General features: G+C 51.4%; 7 protein-coding genes across 7 annotated transcripts; 3 read left to right on the top strand and 4 right to left on the bottom strand.

Annotated features, from left to right (window-relative positions):
• Positions 1-485: 485 nt before the first annotated feature.
• N7515_005028 (glycoside hydrolase family 92 protein) lies at positions 486-3,107 on the bottom strand (the record flags this gene model as incomplete). The annotated part of the gene is made up of 4 exons (XM_056665772.1): positions 486-1,152; positions 1,207-2,219; positions 2,276-2,919; positions 2,975-3,107. 4 exons carry the CDS (start codon positions 3,105-3,107, stop codon positions 486-488), a joined length of 2,457 nt encoding a protein of 818 aa, XP_056522722.1.
• A 676-nt stretch (positions 3,108-3,783) lies between these two features.
• N7515_005027 (PaaI family thioesterase) lies at positions 3,784-4,789 on the top strand (the record flags this gene model as incomplete). Its single annotated transcript, XM_056665771.1, has 2 exons — positions 3,784-3,937; positions 4,020-4,789. 2 exons carry the CDS (start codon positions 3,784-3,786, stop codon positions 4,787-4,789), a joined length of 924 nt encoding a protein of 307 aa, XP_056522721.1.
• A 372-nt stretch (positions 4,790-5,161) lies between these two features.
• Positions 5,162-5,851, top strand: N7515_005026 (adenylyl-sulfate kinase; the record flags this gene model as incomplete). The annotated part of the gene is made up of 2 exons (XM_056665770.1): positions 5,162-5,169; positions 5,224-5,851. The coding sequence occupies 2 exons, from the start codon at positions 5,162-5,164 to the stop codon at positions 5,849-5,851; spliced, it is 636 nt and encodes a 211-aa protein (XP_056522720.1).
• Positions 5,852-6,138: 287 nt separating this feature from the next.
• Positions 6,139-7,590, bottom strand: N7515_005025 (H(+)-transporting V1 sector ATPase subunit C; the record flags this gene model as incomplete). Its single annotated transcript, XM_056665769.1, has 5 exons — positions 6,139-6,330; positions 6,388-6,880; positions 6,961-7,052; positions 7,115-7,209; positions 7,290-7,590. 5 exons carry the CDS (start codon positions 7,588-7,590, stop codon positions 6,139-6,141), a joined length of 1,173 nt encoding a protein of 390 aa, XP_056522719.1.
• Positions 7,591-8,257: 667 nt separating this feature from the next.
• On the bottom strand, positions 8,258-11,843 carry N7515_005024 (uncharacterized protein; the record flags this gene model as incomplete). The annotated part of the gene is made up of 6 exons (XM_056665768.1): positions 8,258-8,757; positions 8,812-8,907; positions 8,962-10,917; positions 11,101-11,628; positions 11,690-11,720; positions 11,772-11,843. The coding sequence occupies 6 exons, from the start codon at positions 11,841-11,843 to the stop codon at positions 8,258-8,260; spliced, it is 3,183 nt and encodes a 1,060-aa protein (XP_056522718.1).
• Positions 11,844-14,746: 2,903 nt separating this feature from the next.
• N7515_005023 (FKBP-type peptidyl-prolyl cis-trans isomerase) lies at positions 14,747-15,408 on the top strand (the record flags this gene model as incomplete). Its single annotated transcript, XM_056665767.1, has 6 exons — positions 14,747-14,880; positions 14,943-15,013; positions 15,074-15,134; positions 15,191-15,211; positions 15,276-15,314; positions 15,369-15,408. 6 exons carry the CDS (start codon positions 14,747-14,749, stop codon positions 15,406-15,408), a joined length of 366 nt encoding a protein of 121 aa, XP_056522717.1.
• A 753-nt stretch (positions 15,409-16,161) lies between these two features.
• On the bottom strand, positions 16,162-17,226 carry N7515_005022 (sugar phosphate isomerase/epimerase family protein; the record flags this gene model as incomplete). The annotated part of the gene is made up of 1 exon (XM_056665766.1): positions 16,162-17,226. The coding sequence occupies one exon, from the start codon at positions 17,224-17,226 to the stop codon at positions 16,162-16,164; it is 1,065 nt and encodes a 354-aa protein (XP_056522716.1).
• Between the last annotated feature and the right edge of the window lie 191 nt (positions 17,227-17,417).

Here is a 17,417-nt window from a genome sequence, read left to right as displayed (position 1 = left end):
AGACTTTCGTCTTTCGCATATGCTCTTATTATTCGGTTCTAATTTAGCACCTGATACCTGTGAACCCCTTCACGGCTCATCATCACGCCTGAAACAGTGGGCCGCAGGGCATAAAGAAACCCCCGCCAGCGGGCTATCTCAGTTGAGTCAGTTCCGACACGGGCCAAATTTGCTCCGCTCCGCTCAGCAAATTATTACCTGTAACGCCTCCACCCCTGGTGGACGCTTACGGGTTGCTGGTAGTCGTAGTTGCGTTGGGTTGTTGAAAAAGCGAAGAATCTTGCCCCTGAATTTGGTGTCTTAGTCTTTTGAGTGGGGTATATGGGGTACGGGGTAGGCTCTCTTGCTCAAAACTTCTTGCAACCCATCTTGCTTTGAACTTAAGGGGGGAAACCGTAATACTGGGTATAATCGTCTCCAGTCCAGGTATATTCACCTCCAGCTTCAACATGTAAAAATGGTTAAGACAGCGGTCAACCAAAGCCCTAACTCATTCCCACCATACTCTCCCACCTCCTCTCATTCCCACCCCCAAATCCAAACCCACCAATCTCCCCAAGCGAAGGCGGCAAATCCTCCTTCTTAGTCCCCCAAACCCCCTCCTCCTTCCCAAGCACAAGCACCAACTCCCTCCCCTCAGTAAAGAAATCATGCCCAATCCAATTCTTCGTATACTCCACCCCATCCAGTGTGGCCGATTGAATAAACCCATTCCCACCAACCGCATCACCGGTCACATTCGGTGTATTGAATTCGGCCCAATTAGCCGTCTTCACCGTCGCCGTCTTGCCCGTCAACGGCGACACGATGCTGACAGACTCGAAAAATGGCACTGTGAGTAGGTACACGTCTTGTCCTGGGTTCGGGAAGAGGCCCATCATGGCCATTGCGACGAAGGAGCCCATGGCGCCTGAGTCGTCGTTGCCCGGTAAGCCGGCTGGAGTGGGCGAGAAGAAATCTGGGATGTAGGTGCGGACGCGGGAGGTGGATTTTGCGGGGCGGCCGGCGTAGTGGTATTGGAAGACTGTTAGGAAGGCGGGTTCGTTGCCTATGTAGGTTATGTTTTGGTTGTGGAGGTAGTCGAGGCGGGTTGTGAAGGCTTCTGGGCCGTTTAGGAGGTTTATTAGGGATTGCATGTCGTGGGGAACGAAGCTGGGGTTCTGGTTAGTGTTTGGAATCTGGGATGACGATGACTGGGAGGCTTACAATTGATACTCCCAGATACTGGATTCGAATGTTTCGCCCGCGGTGTTCTGGAGCGAACATACGCTGCCGCTATTGTCGATGTTCGAGCATGCGAGTGGATCTTGGTAGCCCCATGTTCCGTTCAGATACTTCGGCTGGAAGAAGCCGGTGAAACCGGTGTCCTTTCCTTGCCAGAAAGACGTCTGGTCCTTTTTGAATAGGTTCTGCCAGTAGCGGGATCTTCTCTCGTACCGTTCTGCATCTGCTGTCTTGTTCAGGCCGCGGGCCATCTGGGCAATGACGAAGTCGTTGTACGAGTATTCGAGTGTTCGAGAGATACTGCGGGTCATTGTGCCGAAGCCCTCGTAGTCGAAGTCTTCGACTGGGATGTAGTGTAGATCTTTCCAGCTGCGTAGACCGCCGCGGCCTTCGCTGGACCAGTCGTATGGCTCTTCCTCGGCGTCCTTTTGTACAGCTGCGTATCCGGCCTCCCAGTCGATGCCGTCTTTGAGGCCTTTTAGATAGACGTCTGCCAGGACGTTGTCGGCGTTGGAGCCGCCCTGCGTGTATCCTTTGCATAGGGACATGCGGCAGTCGGGAAGCCAGCCCAGATGACGCTGGGTATCGATGAGTGAGCGCACCATCTGCGTTACCGAAGATGGATCGAATATGGTGAGGAATGGGATTTGAGAGCGGAAGGAATCCCAGAGACAGTAGAACGAATCAAAGTAAGGCTCGCTGCTCTGCCAGAGTGGGTTTTCGCCGGTGTAGTTCTGGGGGTTGATCATAGTCCTGTAGATGCCGCTGTAGAAGTTAGTCAGAATGGAGGCATCGATGTTGTTCCGGGAGACGCGGATCGGACGCATTTTCTCGGTCCATTTATCGACTGCTGTCTGATGCGTTGTGTCGAAGTCGAACTTTGGAATCTCAGACTCGGCATGCGCACAGGCTTGTTGTGTGCTCATGAAGCTAACGCCCACCCGAGCCAGGACCGTGTTGTCCTCTCCAGGCTGGAAACGTATGAATCCACCACCCTATTGGAATTGTTAGAAGCAGTCTTTTTGGAGAAGGAGAAGGACATTTCGCTCACTGGAAGTGGATACCCATTGATACTTCGCGAGATCTTCAAATCATGGACATCAGCGCTCGCGCGCGAATTGACAAAAATACCGCTGTCTCTCAGAGCTGCCGGGCTTTGGAAATCCGCACAGAAATGCAATACGTAAGATCCTGATCCAAAGCTAGGAGCAAACCGCGCATCACCGGTCATCCGGCCCGTTTCGGCATCCACGGAAATAGTCGCGTTGTCCTGACGGGAATTCGATAGATCCGTGAGATCAAGCAAGATCAGCGGGCTGTTGCTAGCATCTTCGGGGAACTTGAATCTAAACAAGGAGGTGTGGTGCGCAGTAGTCATATCAACCTGGACTCCCGACGCCAGCTCTATGCCGAAGTATCCCGGATGGGCCTGGACCGAGTCAGGCTTATACCTTAGCTTCCGCTGGTTCTTCGGGTATACACAGCCATTCACATCGTCGCCGGCACATTTTGCATAGGGGAACAGAGGGAAATTGCCTAATGAGGGACTGCCTCCAGTCCCGGAGTCGTGCATACTAGAGAATCCGGTCACGTTGCCGCCCTCATGGGCGAAGCCTCCTTGATTACTCCCCGAGTCTGTATCGGCAACGGCCTTGGCCATTCCATATGGCAGCGAGGCGCCTGGGAAGACATTTCCTAGATGAATCTGTTAAACAAGACCTTTTCGATACAATTGATGGTTTATCCATACCTCCGTTGGCGCTGCCGATCAAGGGATTGATATACTGTAGGACATCGTAATCCTCCTGTGGATGTCGATCTGCGGCATTGACCAGCCCAGCACTCGTGAACAAGAGGGACAGCAGCAGATTATACGGCGGCATTGTCGGAGGATGGATAATTGTCAACGAGCGGGCGTTGGGAGGATTTGGTATTTAGATCCCTTCTATGCATTTTGGCACCTTCCTGGCATGCGTGCCCCTGTCGATCCCCACGGGCTTCATTCCGACCCTGCATACTTGGTATTGGTCCATTGATCTGGGGTTAAGGTCTCATTCTGCCTAGGGTGAGGGGGAGGTAGTACTGCGTACTACTAGTGCAGGAGATGTACGACGCACGACCACGGAGAAGTCGCCAATTGGTCTGGCTCGTGTGATCTCAGATAGATGTTCGGAAATGGACCAAGACGATTTGAGAAATTGGATAGATTGAGAAGATTCTGTTTCTATTCGTTCGGTTGTAAAGATGAAACAATGCTAGATGAGGATGTTGGGATGCATCCTCTTATGTTCCAAGGTTGAATACTTTCATGTAGTTAGGTGATGGGTTATAGGCATGCATTCCCAGACATGAGAGAAAAGAATGAAGAGAAGTTGAGCTAATAATGAGTAGTGAGACAACAATTCCATTGAATATTTCCTCCAATGAAATGCGAACCAACCGAGGTGTCCAAGCCGAGGTACCCGACTCTCGAGTCCCACTCAATCCACTCTTTTCCCTCTCAGGTTCTCAACGACGTAGATTTCAATGGTCTAGATTTTCTCTCCTCTGTGTCTCAGCATGTCTCGTCAATATTTTACGACTTCCCTCTCTCTTCGCAACTTCACATCCCATCCCATCTCCTCAACCCCTTCGCGACTCACCCGAACCTCATCCCCATCATTCGGCACCCCAAAGCCTTTCAACAAATCCTACAAACGGTTTAACTCTACTGGTAAACAACATCCTCTCTCTCAAGTCCCTCATATCCAAAACCAACCACCCAAAAATCCTCAACTAACCCGACAACCGCAAAGAACCGACTCATTCCGCCTCCGCTCACCCGCCCCCACGCTCACCTCCGCGCTCGCGCCTCCGCCGCTTCATCGGCTTCAGCTCCCTCGCCGTCTTCGCCTTCACCCTCGGACTAACCTACCAAACCCAACGCACCGTCTCCCGCATCATGGCCTCCCCAATGCTCAGCGACGAAGAAACCCTATCCGCCTACCACGCCGGGGACACCACAACCGCCGAGATCGACACAACACTCCGCACCCACCCCGTCGCCGAGGCCCTCCGCGCCGATCCCGACTTCAGCGAGTCGCGCCCACACCTCAAAATCCCCGCAACCATGCGCGAGCGCAATTTCACCGCCGGCACCCTGGCCGGACCAGGGAAGATCGTCGTGCCACCCTACGTCTTCAGTGAGCGCGCAGGCAAGAGCATGGTTTCCCTCATGTACCTCGGTGGTGATGTCTGCGGGCACCAGGGCATTATTCACGGCGGTCTGCTGGCTACATTGTTAGACGAGGGTTTGGCGCGTTGCTGCTTCCCGGCTTTGCCGAATAAGGTTGGCGTCACGGCTAATTTGAATATTGATTATCGGGCTCCAGCCATGGCGGATCAGTATGTTGCGTTGAGGGCGGAGACTGTGAAGGTTGAGGGTCGTAAGGCGTGGGTGGAAGGTCGCATTGAGACTTTGCCGATTGATGGCTCGGATCCTGTGGTTTTGGTTGAGGCTAAGGCTTTGTTCATTGAACCCAGACAAGCTGCTGTAAGTGGAATCTTTGTTATTTTGGTGGGTTGAGTGGCTAATTTTTCCCAGGCACTCGCGAGTCTCTACAGGGCGTAAAATCTCTACATTTGGTTCCTGGTACCTGGTACCTGGTACCTGGCGTCATGGCGAAATGAGTAATTAGATGTGTATATAAATGTAAATGGGGTTAGAGCGTCAAGAATCAAGATACTCTTGAATATTCTCGTTAAGCCCTAACTTACTGTGTAGTTACTGTATAGAAGGAATTTAAAGATGCCAAGCAATGGCGACATCACCCCGCGACGATCATTGACGCGGCCCAGTTCCCCCGAGTTCGGACTGCCCCTCATTATATTTTTTACAACACATCTCTTCTTCTCTTCTCATCCTACCTATCACCCTACACATCACACCTCCCCCAAAATGGCCACGTAAGTCCCAGATCCCTCCCCAATGCCTCAATCGGATCCCCCTAACCCAAACAGCAACATCACCTTCCACGCCAGCGCCCTCACCCGCGCCGAGCGCACCACCCTCCGCAACCAACAAGGCCTAACAATCTGGCTAACGGGCCTGTCGGCCTCGGGCAAATCCACCCTCGCCGTCGAACTAGAGCACCAACTCGTCCGCGACCGGGGCGTGCACGCCTACCGCCTCGACGGCGACAACATCCGCTTCGGACTGAACAAAGACCTTGGATTCAGCGAGTCCGACCGAAACGAGAACATCCGCCGCATCGCCGAAGTCGCCAAGCTCTTCGCCGACTCCAACTCCATCGCCATTACCTCGTTCATCTCGCCGTACCGCAAGGATCGTGATACCGCGCGCCAGCTGCACGAGGTTGCGACGCCCGGTGAGGGCTCGGGTCTGCCGTTCGTGGAGGTTTATGTTGATGTTCCCGTTGAGGTTGCGGAGCAGAGGGATCCCAAGGGGCTTTATAAGAAGGCTCGGGAGGGGGTTATTAAGGAGTTTACGGGGATTTCGGCGCCGTATGAGGAGCCCGTTAACCCTGAGGTTCATATTAAGAATTATGAGTTGCCCGTGCAGGATGCTGTTAAGCAGATTATTGAGTACCTTGATTCTAAGGGGTACTTGCCTGCTAAGAAGGAGTAGGGGTTTGGTGAATTCTAGGGGTTGATGTATATATGATGTTTATAGAGAAATGAGTCCTGTATAGTGGATTGGAGATGTGTTTTGGCTTTTGCTTGATTCCTCCCACTGGCTGTACTTACTGTGGATAGGTAATATACATGGTTGCATGCAATTTACATGGAACCTGTGTAGGGTAGAGCAAGAAACATTCAATGCTAATTTGTGCTAGATGATACCAAAGTGGTATATGTACGCAACGTCTTCCGAAGCCTTTGTATCTCACCAGCTATGTCTCGCAATAGCCAACCTTAGTTGAACTCAAATTCATAAAACACATATGGCGTGTACTCTGCGCCGCCTTCACCACCGGCATGCATCTCGCTAGGATCATCCCGCTGAACGCGACCCTTCTTGTCTCGCCCAAAGGCATTGCCTGCCAGGTACGAGTACTTTTTCTCGAGATTTTGCTTTGCGCGGTCTGCCTGCTTGGCAGTTTGTGTCTGGAGCCCCCGAACTGTTAGCCATTGCACCAAAAACCAGAAGAAGACAGAACATACCCGAACCAAAGCACAGACGAAATCCAACGGCAATCCATACCGCAGCACAGTCTCCACGAACACCCTCAAGACTAAAATGTGAATCCAGACCATCACAGCCTCACTCCAAGCCGTGCGGCCAAGTCGCAGCGTCTCACCCCAGAGCTTACGCTCATCCCCACCCACGCGCTCGACTTCCTTGCGCTCCTCCTCCTTTCCACCCTCGACGTACTTGTAGTCGCGCGGGATCCACTTCTGCTCACGGCACTTATGCACGAATTCGACGCTGTGCTTCTTGAACGCCGTCACGGCGTACAGCGTGAACTCGCTGTCGGAAGCAACCAGCTGCGCGGACCGGGGGACCACCATGGGCGCGACAGTCTCGTAGGTCTTCAGGAAATCTTTTACCAGCTGGTTAGGCACGGCGACGAGGTGGGTTTCGATGTATTCGGAGTCTTGCACGATAGCTTTCGGGTCGATCACCGAGGCGAGGGACTTAGTTGAGAGGTTGCCTCTGGTGTGTAGCAGCTGAATTAGCACTTGGATTCTTGCATGCGGTATAGCACATCGCAGGGTCGGTCGTGATTAACTTACGCTTGTTTCCGCTGTAGCGTAGACAGGGTGTTCTTGACCTGGTTATATTGGGAGTATTTGAATCGGATATCGTTGTCGATGCTGGATGCTTCCTAGAGTGAATGTGACTATTAGCAAAATACTCCCAGGTCATTCCAGGTGCAGCGCTACACACCTTGTGTAGCAGATCAATCAGCTCCGCCAAGGACTTGTCGGCCCTGTACTTGACTTTATTCCATTGGAAAGTACGGAGGTACTGATCGACCGGCTCTGTAAGCAGTCAGGACCCAGGATCTGAAATACATCTGCGGAGATGTCCCTTCCGCTCCTCACTCAAATCGGAAACGTACTATCATTGACAACCTTCATCTGATCGATCTGCGTCTCGTCCCCCTCAAGGATATTCTTCAACGCATCGCCGACCTTGGCAACGACGCCCTGGCACGACGCCTCGAGCTTGGCCAGCTCATCTGCTTGCTGAACGAGGGCATCTAACGTTCCGATCTTGAACTCCGGGATTGGGAAGGAGCCGGCGGAGCCATTGTCCGGGGAAACGGTGGCTGCGACTGCCTCGAGGGCATCGTCGCGGTGGTGCGAGGGGACAATAGAGTTGGGGAGTGAGAGGAGGAGGTATTTGCTTGGTTTCGACATCGTGAATTTTGTATTTGGGGGACTTCAAGGGCCTCGAATGAGGCTTTGGAAATGCGTCGGGGTTTGGGGGGTTGGAGCTCGGGTGGTCTCGATGTCGTAGGCGGTGGGTGCTTGGACCACCTACATCCACTCCACGGACATTTAGACACCTGGACAACCGGGCAATCATTACATACTGGAGTCTACTAACAGCTGACGGCTACTATGGTCTACTGCCGCATTCATTCAAAGTGCTAGATTGTGTACGCTAGAACACGACTTTAACGCTCGCTGAGGGTTGGGAACAAACGAAACACCAAGTTCTGAAGGACAAATCGTTAACCTCCCAAAGTATTTTGGTCATCATAATGGCCAGCAGCGCTAGAGAAAGCAAATTCTCTGACTGATGATCTGATCCGAGATATGCGATGTGAAATTCAGGAGGAAGAAAAAAAAAGAAGATAGGGTATCTAAATCGCGCGCGTAGCGCTGATCGTGAACCGAGCTGAGACATGAAGGAGAAGTGAAGCCCTGGTAATCTATACAAACAGAGCTGAGAAGCGACAAAAGGGAGATTGAAAGGTCGGGTTGAAACACAGCGTGTGCGGGAAAGTTGGGGACGATGGTGAATATCCGGGGGAGATGACAGTAAAATGAAGCCTGGAGGCCTCAGACGAGATCCTGAGACTCAGCCCTGCATGCCCATGAAGACTTCTTGACAGTTCTCTACCAAGAATTTGAGGACGTCATTTTTCTTTTGGACATCCGTCATCTCCCGCGTGATACTCTCTGGGCGCATCAGGGTCGGCGCAAAGACAACGGCAATGTTCTGGCTGGTCATCAAGTTCTCTTCGTGACGATCCACAACACGTCTTAGATGGAAGATCAAGAACTCCAGAACATCACGGTGGACACGAGGCAGTTCAAGCAGGCTCTTCTGCATGAGCTCAATTCGAGCAGACATGGGATTGACCTGAGCAGAGTCGATGACGAGTTCGTAAACCTCGTAAGTGATCAGCGGATTGGGAAGCTTGCGGAAATACTGCTTCAGAGTGGATGTGACCGCATGGATATCGAGGTCGGCATCAGATATATCGAAGTCGTAGGGAGAGCGCTCAAAGCCTTCGCGAATAGTCTGAACCACTGAGGAGGCACCGGACTTGCGATAAATACCCTCCATGTCCATGCCTGATTGCGTTTGTTAGAATGATAAGCGTATACATGGTGAGCGGGAAAACATACCTCGTAGCTCGACTTCCTGGATACAGCGGGTGACGATGGCGGGAATGATGCTCTTTTCATGTTCCATGCGAGCCTCGAGCTCGGTGCCAAAGAGAGCTGGAAAGTGTTAGCTTGACCTTTCATCTTAAACACTCAATCTCGAAGACAAACCATCGGGAGCAACTTCGGCCAAAACTGGCACGCTGTCAGCTTGTGACATCTTTCCGCCCTGCTTGCCCCTCTGGTTTCCGAAGAATCCAAAGCCCTGGCGACTCGGGTCTTGGGTCTGCGACCGAGGTAGACCAGCACCGCCCTCTTGTCCTTGTCCTTCACTGCCCATGAAGGCCCCCTTCAGGCCCTTGACACCCTTGGCGACATTCTGTCCGCCCTTTTTCCAGTTGAACTTGCGAGGCTGGCCCTTGCGGATACTGACAACCTGGGGGCCTGGGACCATAGTGGCAGTGGCGGGCTCAGAATCCTCGGAGATATGAGCAGTGGAGACAGATGCATTAAGATCGCCGTAGCCAGACTTCATCATTTCAATGGAATTGACGGACTTTTGTTTACCGTGGGAGATGCCTAGACCATTAGATCGCGACTGCCCGTCCGTTGCTTTGTAAAGTTCTTGAACCTGGTGAACCAATTGATTGTTCAATTCAGCCAGTTGTGCGTTTTTCAAGGACAATTGCTCGAATTCCTGGAGACTCTTCTCCTTTTGAACGGTCAGGCGCTCGGTTTCTTCCAGAAGATCGTTGCGTTGCTGCATAAGCTCTTTGATTTGTGGAGTAAACGAGTCCTTCAACTTTTGAATTGACTCTGCGAGTTCGCGTAGGACATTGTTGGTGAGTTTGTCGAGGTCCAGCGGTCCATTAGTACCAGCACTCTTTTCGGCTTTGATGTAATCAGTGAGCACAGAGAGCTCACGTAGAACGATTTCACGCTGAGCGTCAAGAACGACCATGGTGGATCGCTTCTCGGAAAGCTCCGTGTTAACCAGCCTCACATCTGCTGCCGTACGAGCGGCCGCTTCCAGCTCTGCAATCCGCAGACGCTCCTTGCGCAACTCGTTTCGAAGCCAAGCGATCTCTTCATTCTGGGACCCGGAGAGGGGGCTTCCAACATCGGTTCCGGCTATACTGCGATTGCTAGGAGAACGAGGGTTCTTAATGTCTTTGCTGAGTCGCACACTCTTCTCACTGAAGCTTCGGCCATGGCGGACGGAGTTTGAAACACGACGCAGGAACGAATCGTTGCTCTGTGCGACGGCATCATCGCCCCCAATGATGCGGGATAATTCCTCATCCATCGAGAAGTCACCTCCACTGTTGTAGCGGAGCAATGATGACGAGCCGGCACCTTCATATTGGTTGGATTCGAGTAACGGCGTGCTCAATTGACTGGGTGGTTCGTAGGTGTCACTACGCAACGTGGGGAATTCCCCGTATTGTGACGATGCAGGGGATGATCCGAGCTCTTTCCTTTGGATCTGATGATGCTTGCTCTCAAGCGAGTCGCCGCGCTTCGGCAATTGCGACATGCCGGCGGGTTGAGAGCGCGCCGAGTCAGTTGACGGGTGGTCGTGAAGACGCCGAAGCTCGTGCGAAGGACGAGCAGGAGCAGAAGTGACACTATCCGTGGCGGCGTGCCATTTTGTCTCGTCTCGCGACATGTTGGTTTCAGGACTGGGGACTCCAGAAGCGTTGCCTGTTTCTTGGAAGCTGATAGGTATGTCGGATGAGCTGCGAACAGAGCCTGCCTTTGTAGGCTTGGAAGAGTCGGCGAGCGGCGCGGGGGTTCTGTCGGATGAATTGGCGTCGTTCTGCTCCCAGCCTTTCTCCTGATAAGCGATATGAGGCGAAGGATGCTCTGAAGAATTTCGAGAGCTGAGGTCTTGCAGATAATCACGGCCTTCGTGTGAGGTGCCGTGCGAGGATTCACCAGATCGAACTTGATTGGAGATGTCGCGAGTAGGCTCCTGTCGGGTTTGGGAATGGCCACGGGAAGAGTTACCCTCGGCGGTAGGATCAAAGGCAAGAGGAATCAATAGCTCACCTCCGTCGGCATCGACGTTGTGTGCAATCGATTGTCGGCTTCTGCGGTATGTGCTGGATGGCAAGATAAGATTGTCTAGAAGGAGAAGTAAGCAGATGTGGTAGGACGAAATAGTAGAGACAAAGAACCATAGATGCAAAAACTGTGAATGGAGGCAGCAACAATGGTAAACAGTCACAATAGTGAATACAAATGCAACGATGAATGGAACGACAGATACGTGTATAGGCCCTTTGTGATTGTGATTGAGGTTCTTACCTGTATCGGCTGGCTGATTCATAGGTGCGCTGCCTGGCCTTTCATCATTAAACTCAGGCGTCTCCGCCATTCTATCAGGATCTGGCGTGCCTGCATAGTCACTTCGGTCTTCTTCCATTATTTGAGATTCCTCGGCGAGGTGTGGAGGCAACGACGGCAAGGACTTATCCAGCTTCACATTAGGTCCGGCTGGCCGCTTGCTGCTACTGGCACCAGCTTTTCTTTTCCTTCTTCGTGCCATTAGTGACTCGTGACAGTCCATGCAGAATATACCCTGGGAAGTGCGCGCATATCGCAAGTTCTCGATCTTTCGTTTACAATTCCGGCATCGGAAACACTGGGCGCAAAAGGCCTGGTCCCCAGTCAAGATGGCCAAATCTTCGATCTTGTTGTTACAGGAGCTGCAGCTGTATGTGCAGTCACTGCAAATGAGGGATCCATCACCCAGCAGCAGAAGATGCGCATCCGAGTCAAGGAGGGTGCTGCACGTGCTGCATCGAAAACAATCGATGTGCCACCGGTTTCCAGCTGTCCCAAGGTTAGCCAGATGATAGAACAGAAGTCAAGCAAGAGTCGCAATCCTGCTTACCTAGTTCAAACGCTTTTCCTTCTTCAAGAGTCTGTCCGCGTGGTTAATGAAGTCCTGTCCGCTCGCTTCAGATTGCGCTTACCTCTCCACAGCCCTTGCACGGGTAGGACTCGTCCTGCTCCATAGGAGACTCCGGATAACCTTGATTGTCCATCGTGAAGATCCACTCTTTATTGTTATGCGAAAGGTCGATAGTGGCCGTGTGCCGGTGTTCCCCGACCTAAGCCAGCGCAGGAGGCAGCCCCGTTCCAGATATGCGTATACGGGGTATCCGTGATCGCAGAAGAGTATTTGACTGCCAGTCCCATGCGCTTCTGAATAGCACTCTCACTATTTGCTTCCCTTCGAGCGCGATCTATGATGGGGATCGAAGTCGTGGGATGCGAGGTTATGGAGGGGGAGATCCAACAGGGGGGCTGAAATAACGACGAATGGCGGCTGAACCTGCAGACTACCGAAGCGTTAGAAAAACATGATTCAACACCAGGTTTAAGCTTGAGACACAAGTCCTGCCAATTTGTGCTGGATCCAGACAAGCTGGGAGCACGGGGTGGAACCAGAATGATGGTAAAGGCAATTGCGTATAGACCAGGGGTCATGAGTACCGATGTCTCCACGTACCAGTCACTCTCTACCGTGCTACAAAAGCGTTTCAGGTATATAATCGCGGGTGTCGTGGCCGTTAAACGCAACAGGCGAACCAAATTGGGATTGCCCCTCGCGGGCGCTGTGTTGATGTGGAGGCTGGGCAGACGGAGGATACTCCGAAGCGAAAGGAAACTAAATCCGGCGACAGAAATCAAAAAGAAAAGGACAAGAAAAGCAACGAAACCCGCGAGTCGATTAGGGGTGGAGGGGATGAGAAAGGAGAGAGTGAGATGGTGAGGGTTTCTGCCACCAGATGATCTCGTAAACTTCCCCACGTAGTTAACTAACAACACTTTCAAAGGACATCAATTGATCCGGTTCTTAGGAAATTTTGACAAACACGATTACATCTACCTCTTCATTCCTGATGCCCAACCTACTCTCTCTCTCCCATCTTACAGATCCGACATACATGGGAGCCCTCTGATGCGCCCAGAACATGCGGGCCTTCATCTCCCCCCATCTAAAACGACCAATGAGGTTGTTGATGCCCCTGATACTGGCCCAATCTGATTTCATCCTGTGAGCATGATGAGACTACCACTACTACTAGGATTCGATGCCTATCTTCATAGTCACTACTGTGTACTTTCTCTAGCAATTCCAAAGACCACCTCTTGAGACAGAGGGCCAAGCTGCAATGATCAGCTTCTGGCAGCTTCTCCTACATCCACAGGCCCCATAGCCCCATTCGCAGTGTCCACGGTACTGCGTATCGCACGACTATTAATTCTCAAACACTACCCTTCTCTCACACCATCCCCGGAAATTATTTCTTCATTTCCAACACTGTGGTTGTTTCACAAATAAACCAGTGCGGCTGAAGTTTATGGCGTCTGAGAGTTTAACCCATTCCCGGGAAATGGCTTCGTGGCATGAAGGCATCTAACTAAGTCTTGGAGAGTGCTGCTTACCCTGAGTTACCCCTGATCCTTCATATCTCAGCTCAGGCCTCCTCTCTGCTGTTTGAAGATTGTGAAACGCCTGTGTCACGTGAAGATCCATCTTACTGTAAGGGGAATTAGCGCATAAGAACCCATTCTCTGATCATCAGCCAGATGTTAATGTTGAGTCTTTTTCAGGATCCAAGTCGTTTCTAGCATTTTACTGTGAAACTCAATGTTTTCGCGTCTATCTCAACAATTCAGCTTCCCTCTTTAGTACTGGACTTGAAGCATATTTCTATGTCAACTACGAAGTCAACATCCCTATCACGAAGTGTCTCGAAATGTATCAGATTCAGGCTGTTTTATTGCATTTCCGAGAAGAGATTTTCATTCGGACGCCTAGGCTGCGGCCTTGCCAAAGATTGTACGGAGTACATCGTACCTACATGGTACATCTTGTCGAAGCATACTCGGTATGTACTCCATACAGGCAATTCGTAAGACAACCGGGACGTATTGCGCGGTGCAGGTGGCCAATGGCCAATTGGGACCACTTGCATTTAACAATTTGTCCGGTACATCGTAAATCTGGGAGATGATCGATTGCGACCCCATATCCCCCTCATTGGTGTGGAGCATGATCACCCGAGCCATCATTCACCAGGTCTCGACTTCGAGTCGAGTATACATTCTGGCTTCCTTCATTGCTAATGTGAGATTCTAGATTGTCTGTTCTAGTAATCATACAGTACTACTCAGTAGTCGGTCACAAAGTAGATCTACAGATCGGCGCCAAGAGTGGGGTTTACACGCGGCAGCCGCATCCTCCCCTCCTACGAAAGTTCGTCTAGTACTCCGTACTTCCATAGGAGGGCTGGAGGGAGTTTAGGACTTTCTTGATATGATTGTAAAGCTAGCATCCTAACAGTTGCCAACAATCATCAGCAGTCGAGGTCTTGTTCGACAATTATTCGGCGCAGTTCCGTCGCGCCATCGGTTTGGCCGGGGTCCTGCTTCGGTCCGGCCAAGAAGAGGTGTCTAGACCGGAGTCGAAAGAATCGGCCTGAAACGAGGGCAAACCATTCCGGATGATGCTCCTGTCAAATCTCTGAGCTCGAAGCTTAGGTTTATGTATCCAATAGCTTAATTGGTTTGTTCATTCCCGATATCGCCCAGCTCGGAACCTAGGTTGGAATATATAACTGCGTGCGGTAATGCTCGAGGACTGGCAGAATACCTTTGTTTTAGTAGCACCCTCAATACCTCACCTATTTTATCCCATACCCAAAAACGATGACTATATCGCTGTTTTCCCAACCAATTGGAATAGTCTCAACATACATCCAGGCACCTCTGCAGGATATGGCAGATAATCGCTCGAGATATTGGCCAAGCGGTGATGCCCGCTCCCGCCGCTCCCCCACTTCGAAAGAAAAATACGAATCAGCGTTGCCCCTCGTCGAACCTCGTCCTTCTTCGTTGAGAACTTCATAAATCCTCTACCATAAAATCAGATTTCAATATGGGTGTCGAAAGAAAGATCATCACCCGTGGCAATGGCTCCGACTCGCCCGTTGCCGGCGATAAGGTCTCCATCCACTACACAGGCTGGATCTACGACCCCAAGAAGGCCAACAAGGGTTTCCAGGGCAAGCAGTGAGTTATAGCCTAGAACCAGCTTCGATTGAGTATATCCAAGTACTAAGCAATATCGATAGGTTCGATAGCTCCAGAACTCCTGGCCGCGGCCCTTTCACTTGTCAGATTGGCGTTGGACAGGTCATCAAGGGTAGGTTTTCATCTTGATTCTACCTGTGGGAAGGTCCGAATGCTGATATCGTCTGACCAGGTTGGGATGAGGGTGTCACGCAGATGACCCTGGGCGAGAAGTCCACCCTTACTATTACCCCGTGAGTACACAGCCTGCGGCATAATATTGAATCGAGCGAATTACTGACCTTCTTAGGGACTATGGCTACGGTGACAAGTACGTGAACAGGCGAGATATCCACTACACAGCTAAACAATTTCTAACAATCTTCTTTATCCAGGGCGGCTGGCAAGATCCCCGCAGGCTCTACTCTGCTCTTGTAAGTTCTTCCGAGAATGGAAAATACGTTCTTCAAAGACTAACTATCCTGCAGCGAGGTCGAGCTCCTGAAGATCAACAACAAGAGCGCCTAAGCAATAACCGACCTCGAAAGCGAATATGGAAAGATATAAATGACATTATTTGCCAGACTCCAGGGCTCCTGACATCCTAGATCACTTTCCGTAGAAATCTTGCATTCGAATCGCCGTTCGTTGCGGAATGCACAGCACGTAGGGTAAGGTATATTGCAAGACTCGGCCAATTCCCATGTCAATGCTTTACAGCAGGACATCCAATAAGTAGGTGATCATATCGAACAATAGCTGGGGAAAAATCTTGTGGAATATACCAAAAACAAAAAAATAGTTTCCCTGGGAATCGAACCCAGAACCTTTCCGGAACACATGCGAAGCATTTGTTAACGGAAAATCATAACCGCTAGACCAGGAAACTGCTCGGCCACATGGGCCAATTATGTGATAGGGCTGGGTTTAGATGAAAGATGTAGCATAGTATGAAGGGAGAAGGGCTTCTAGTTAACTGCCGAGGATAATGTTGAACATTTGAAGAAGCGCCTTACCAGTCTACTTACCTGGGCTACTAACATGGAAATTACTAACCCACGAGGACCCGCTACAATATTGACAGCTGCGGTGGCATATACAGAAAGAAACAATGTATGGGCCGGCTATGGGCTCAGAGGATACACGGTATTCAATAGGACATGTATTGGTAGTTCGTGATAAGTGCCCTTTTGGCTGAGCCGCCGGGTATTAATGAATTGTGTGCGTGTCAACTGTCAAGAGAGAAAGGCGAATTATATACCAGTACATTAAATATTTCATTCAAAGGCGGTGTTGAACAGGCTCCTCGCATGTCTCCGCTGGCTCATCCCAGCGCAAAAGCCGAGCCATCTTATTATATGACTCCATACCGCGACGAGCATGATCAGCGGGAACAAATGGATCGGTATCGGCGAGTGTGCGGCTGAACAGCTCAAGAGAAACCCAGCCACGGAACCCGATATCCTCAAAGAAGACGCGAGCAATATCTACAATGGGCAAGTATCCGCCACGCGACTCTTCAAAGGGAAATAAACGGGCATTTCGGGACCAATTCATTCGCGCAGGTTGTCCAGCAACGTAGAAAGGATGATTCTCATCCAATGGGGCGGAAAGACGCTCTCCATCAACAAGCTGCACATAAAAGATCTTAGCGGGATCGATGTTGGCAGTGCGCAGACGCTGCATTGAAGCAGCCAAGTCTGCAGCGGCGTTGGGGGTACGACCCGAAGGTGCAGCGGGGTCTGCATAGACCCTGCCGGCAATATTGAAAGAGTCAAGACAGAGACCGAAGTTGGAACGATTGACATCACGCACGACCTCCCACGAGGCCTCCCACGTATCGACATGATCACCCCAGCAGAGCGCTTCATAGACAAATCGGAAGCCAGCACCGGCACCCAGATCTGCCAGACGCTGGAGGTCACGAACGATAACAGTGCGGTCACCGGTTGTGCGAGCAGCGCCGGTTTTGGGATCTGGGCCTAGGAAGTTTGAGGGAACTTGAATCATGTCTGTGCCCAGCGCCCGCGCTAGGACGAACCATTCAGGAAGCTTCTCGTTGATGAGTCGGTCTGACTCGCTGCGGTCGAGGAGACCCTCGTACATGGAGAAGGGTTGTAGGCAGATGATGGTCAAGCCGAGGCGTTGGCACATCCGTCGTGTTGAGAGTGCAGCTGCGTGGTGGTCGCCGCAAAATACTCGCTGTGCGTAGCAGTCTAGGTCGTCGAAGAAGAGTTCGATACCTTCGAAGCCGTGGGCTGCGGCCTGCATCAGCTTGCCAGGAAGATCATGTACCCAGGGCCGGCCTAGGGACATGGAGGCAATGCCGGGGCGGTTAAAAGCCATTTTGGGTGATGTGAATGGGTTCCTTCTTTACTCGGAGTTTGAGATGGGGTAATGCTGTTTCGGACTGGGGGTATAATATATCAATGATGTTTTCAAGCCGAGATATGATGGGGGAGTAAGGATGCTGTGGAATGCGGCGCAGTGCTACTATGTAGGGGCTTTGAACTCTCTGGGCCAGGAAGATACCAAAA

The sequence above is a fragment of the Penicillium bovifimosum genome, assembly GCF_028826915.1.
Source record: "Penicillium bovifimosum strain IBT 22155 chromosome Unknown utg000004l_segment0_segment0, whole genome shotgun sequence".
In the NCBI taxonomy this organism is placed as follows: domain Eukaryota; kingdom Fungi; phylum Ascomycota; class Eurotiomycetes; order Eurotiales; family Aspergillaceae; genus Penicillium; species Penicillium bovifimosum.
Note: the sequence above shows the minus strand (reverse complement) of the source record. Positions and strands in the feature narration are given on the sequence as shown.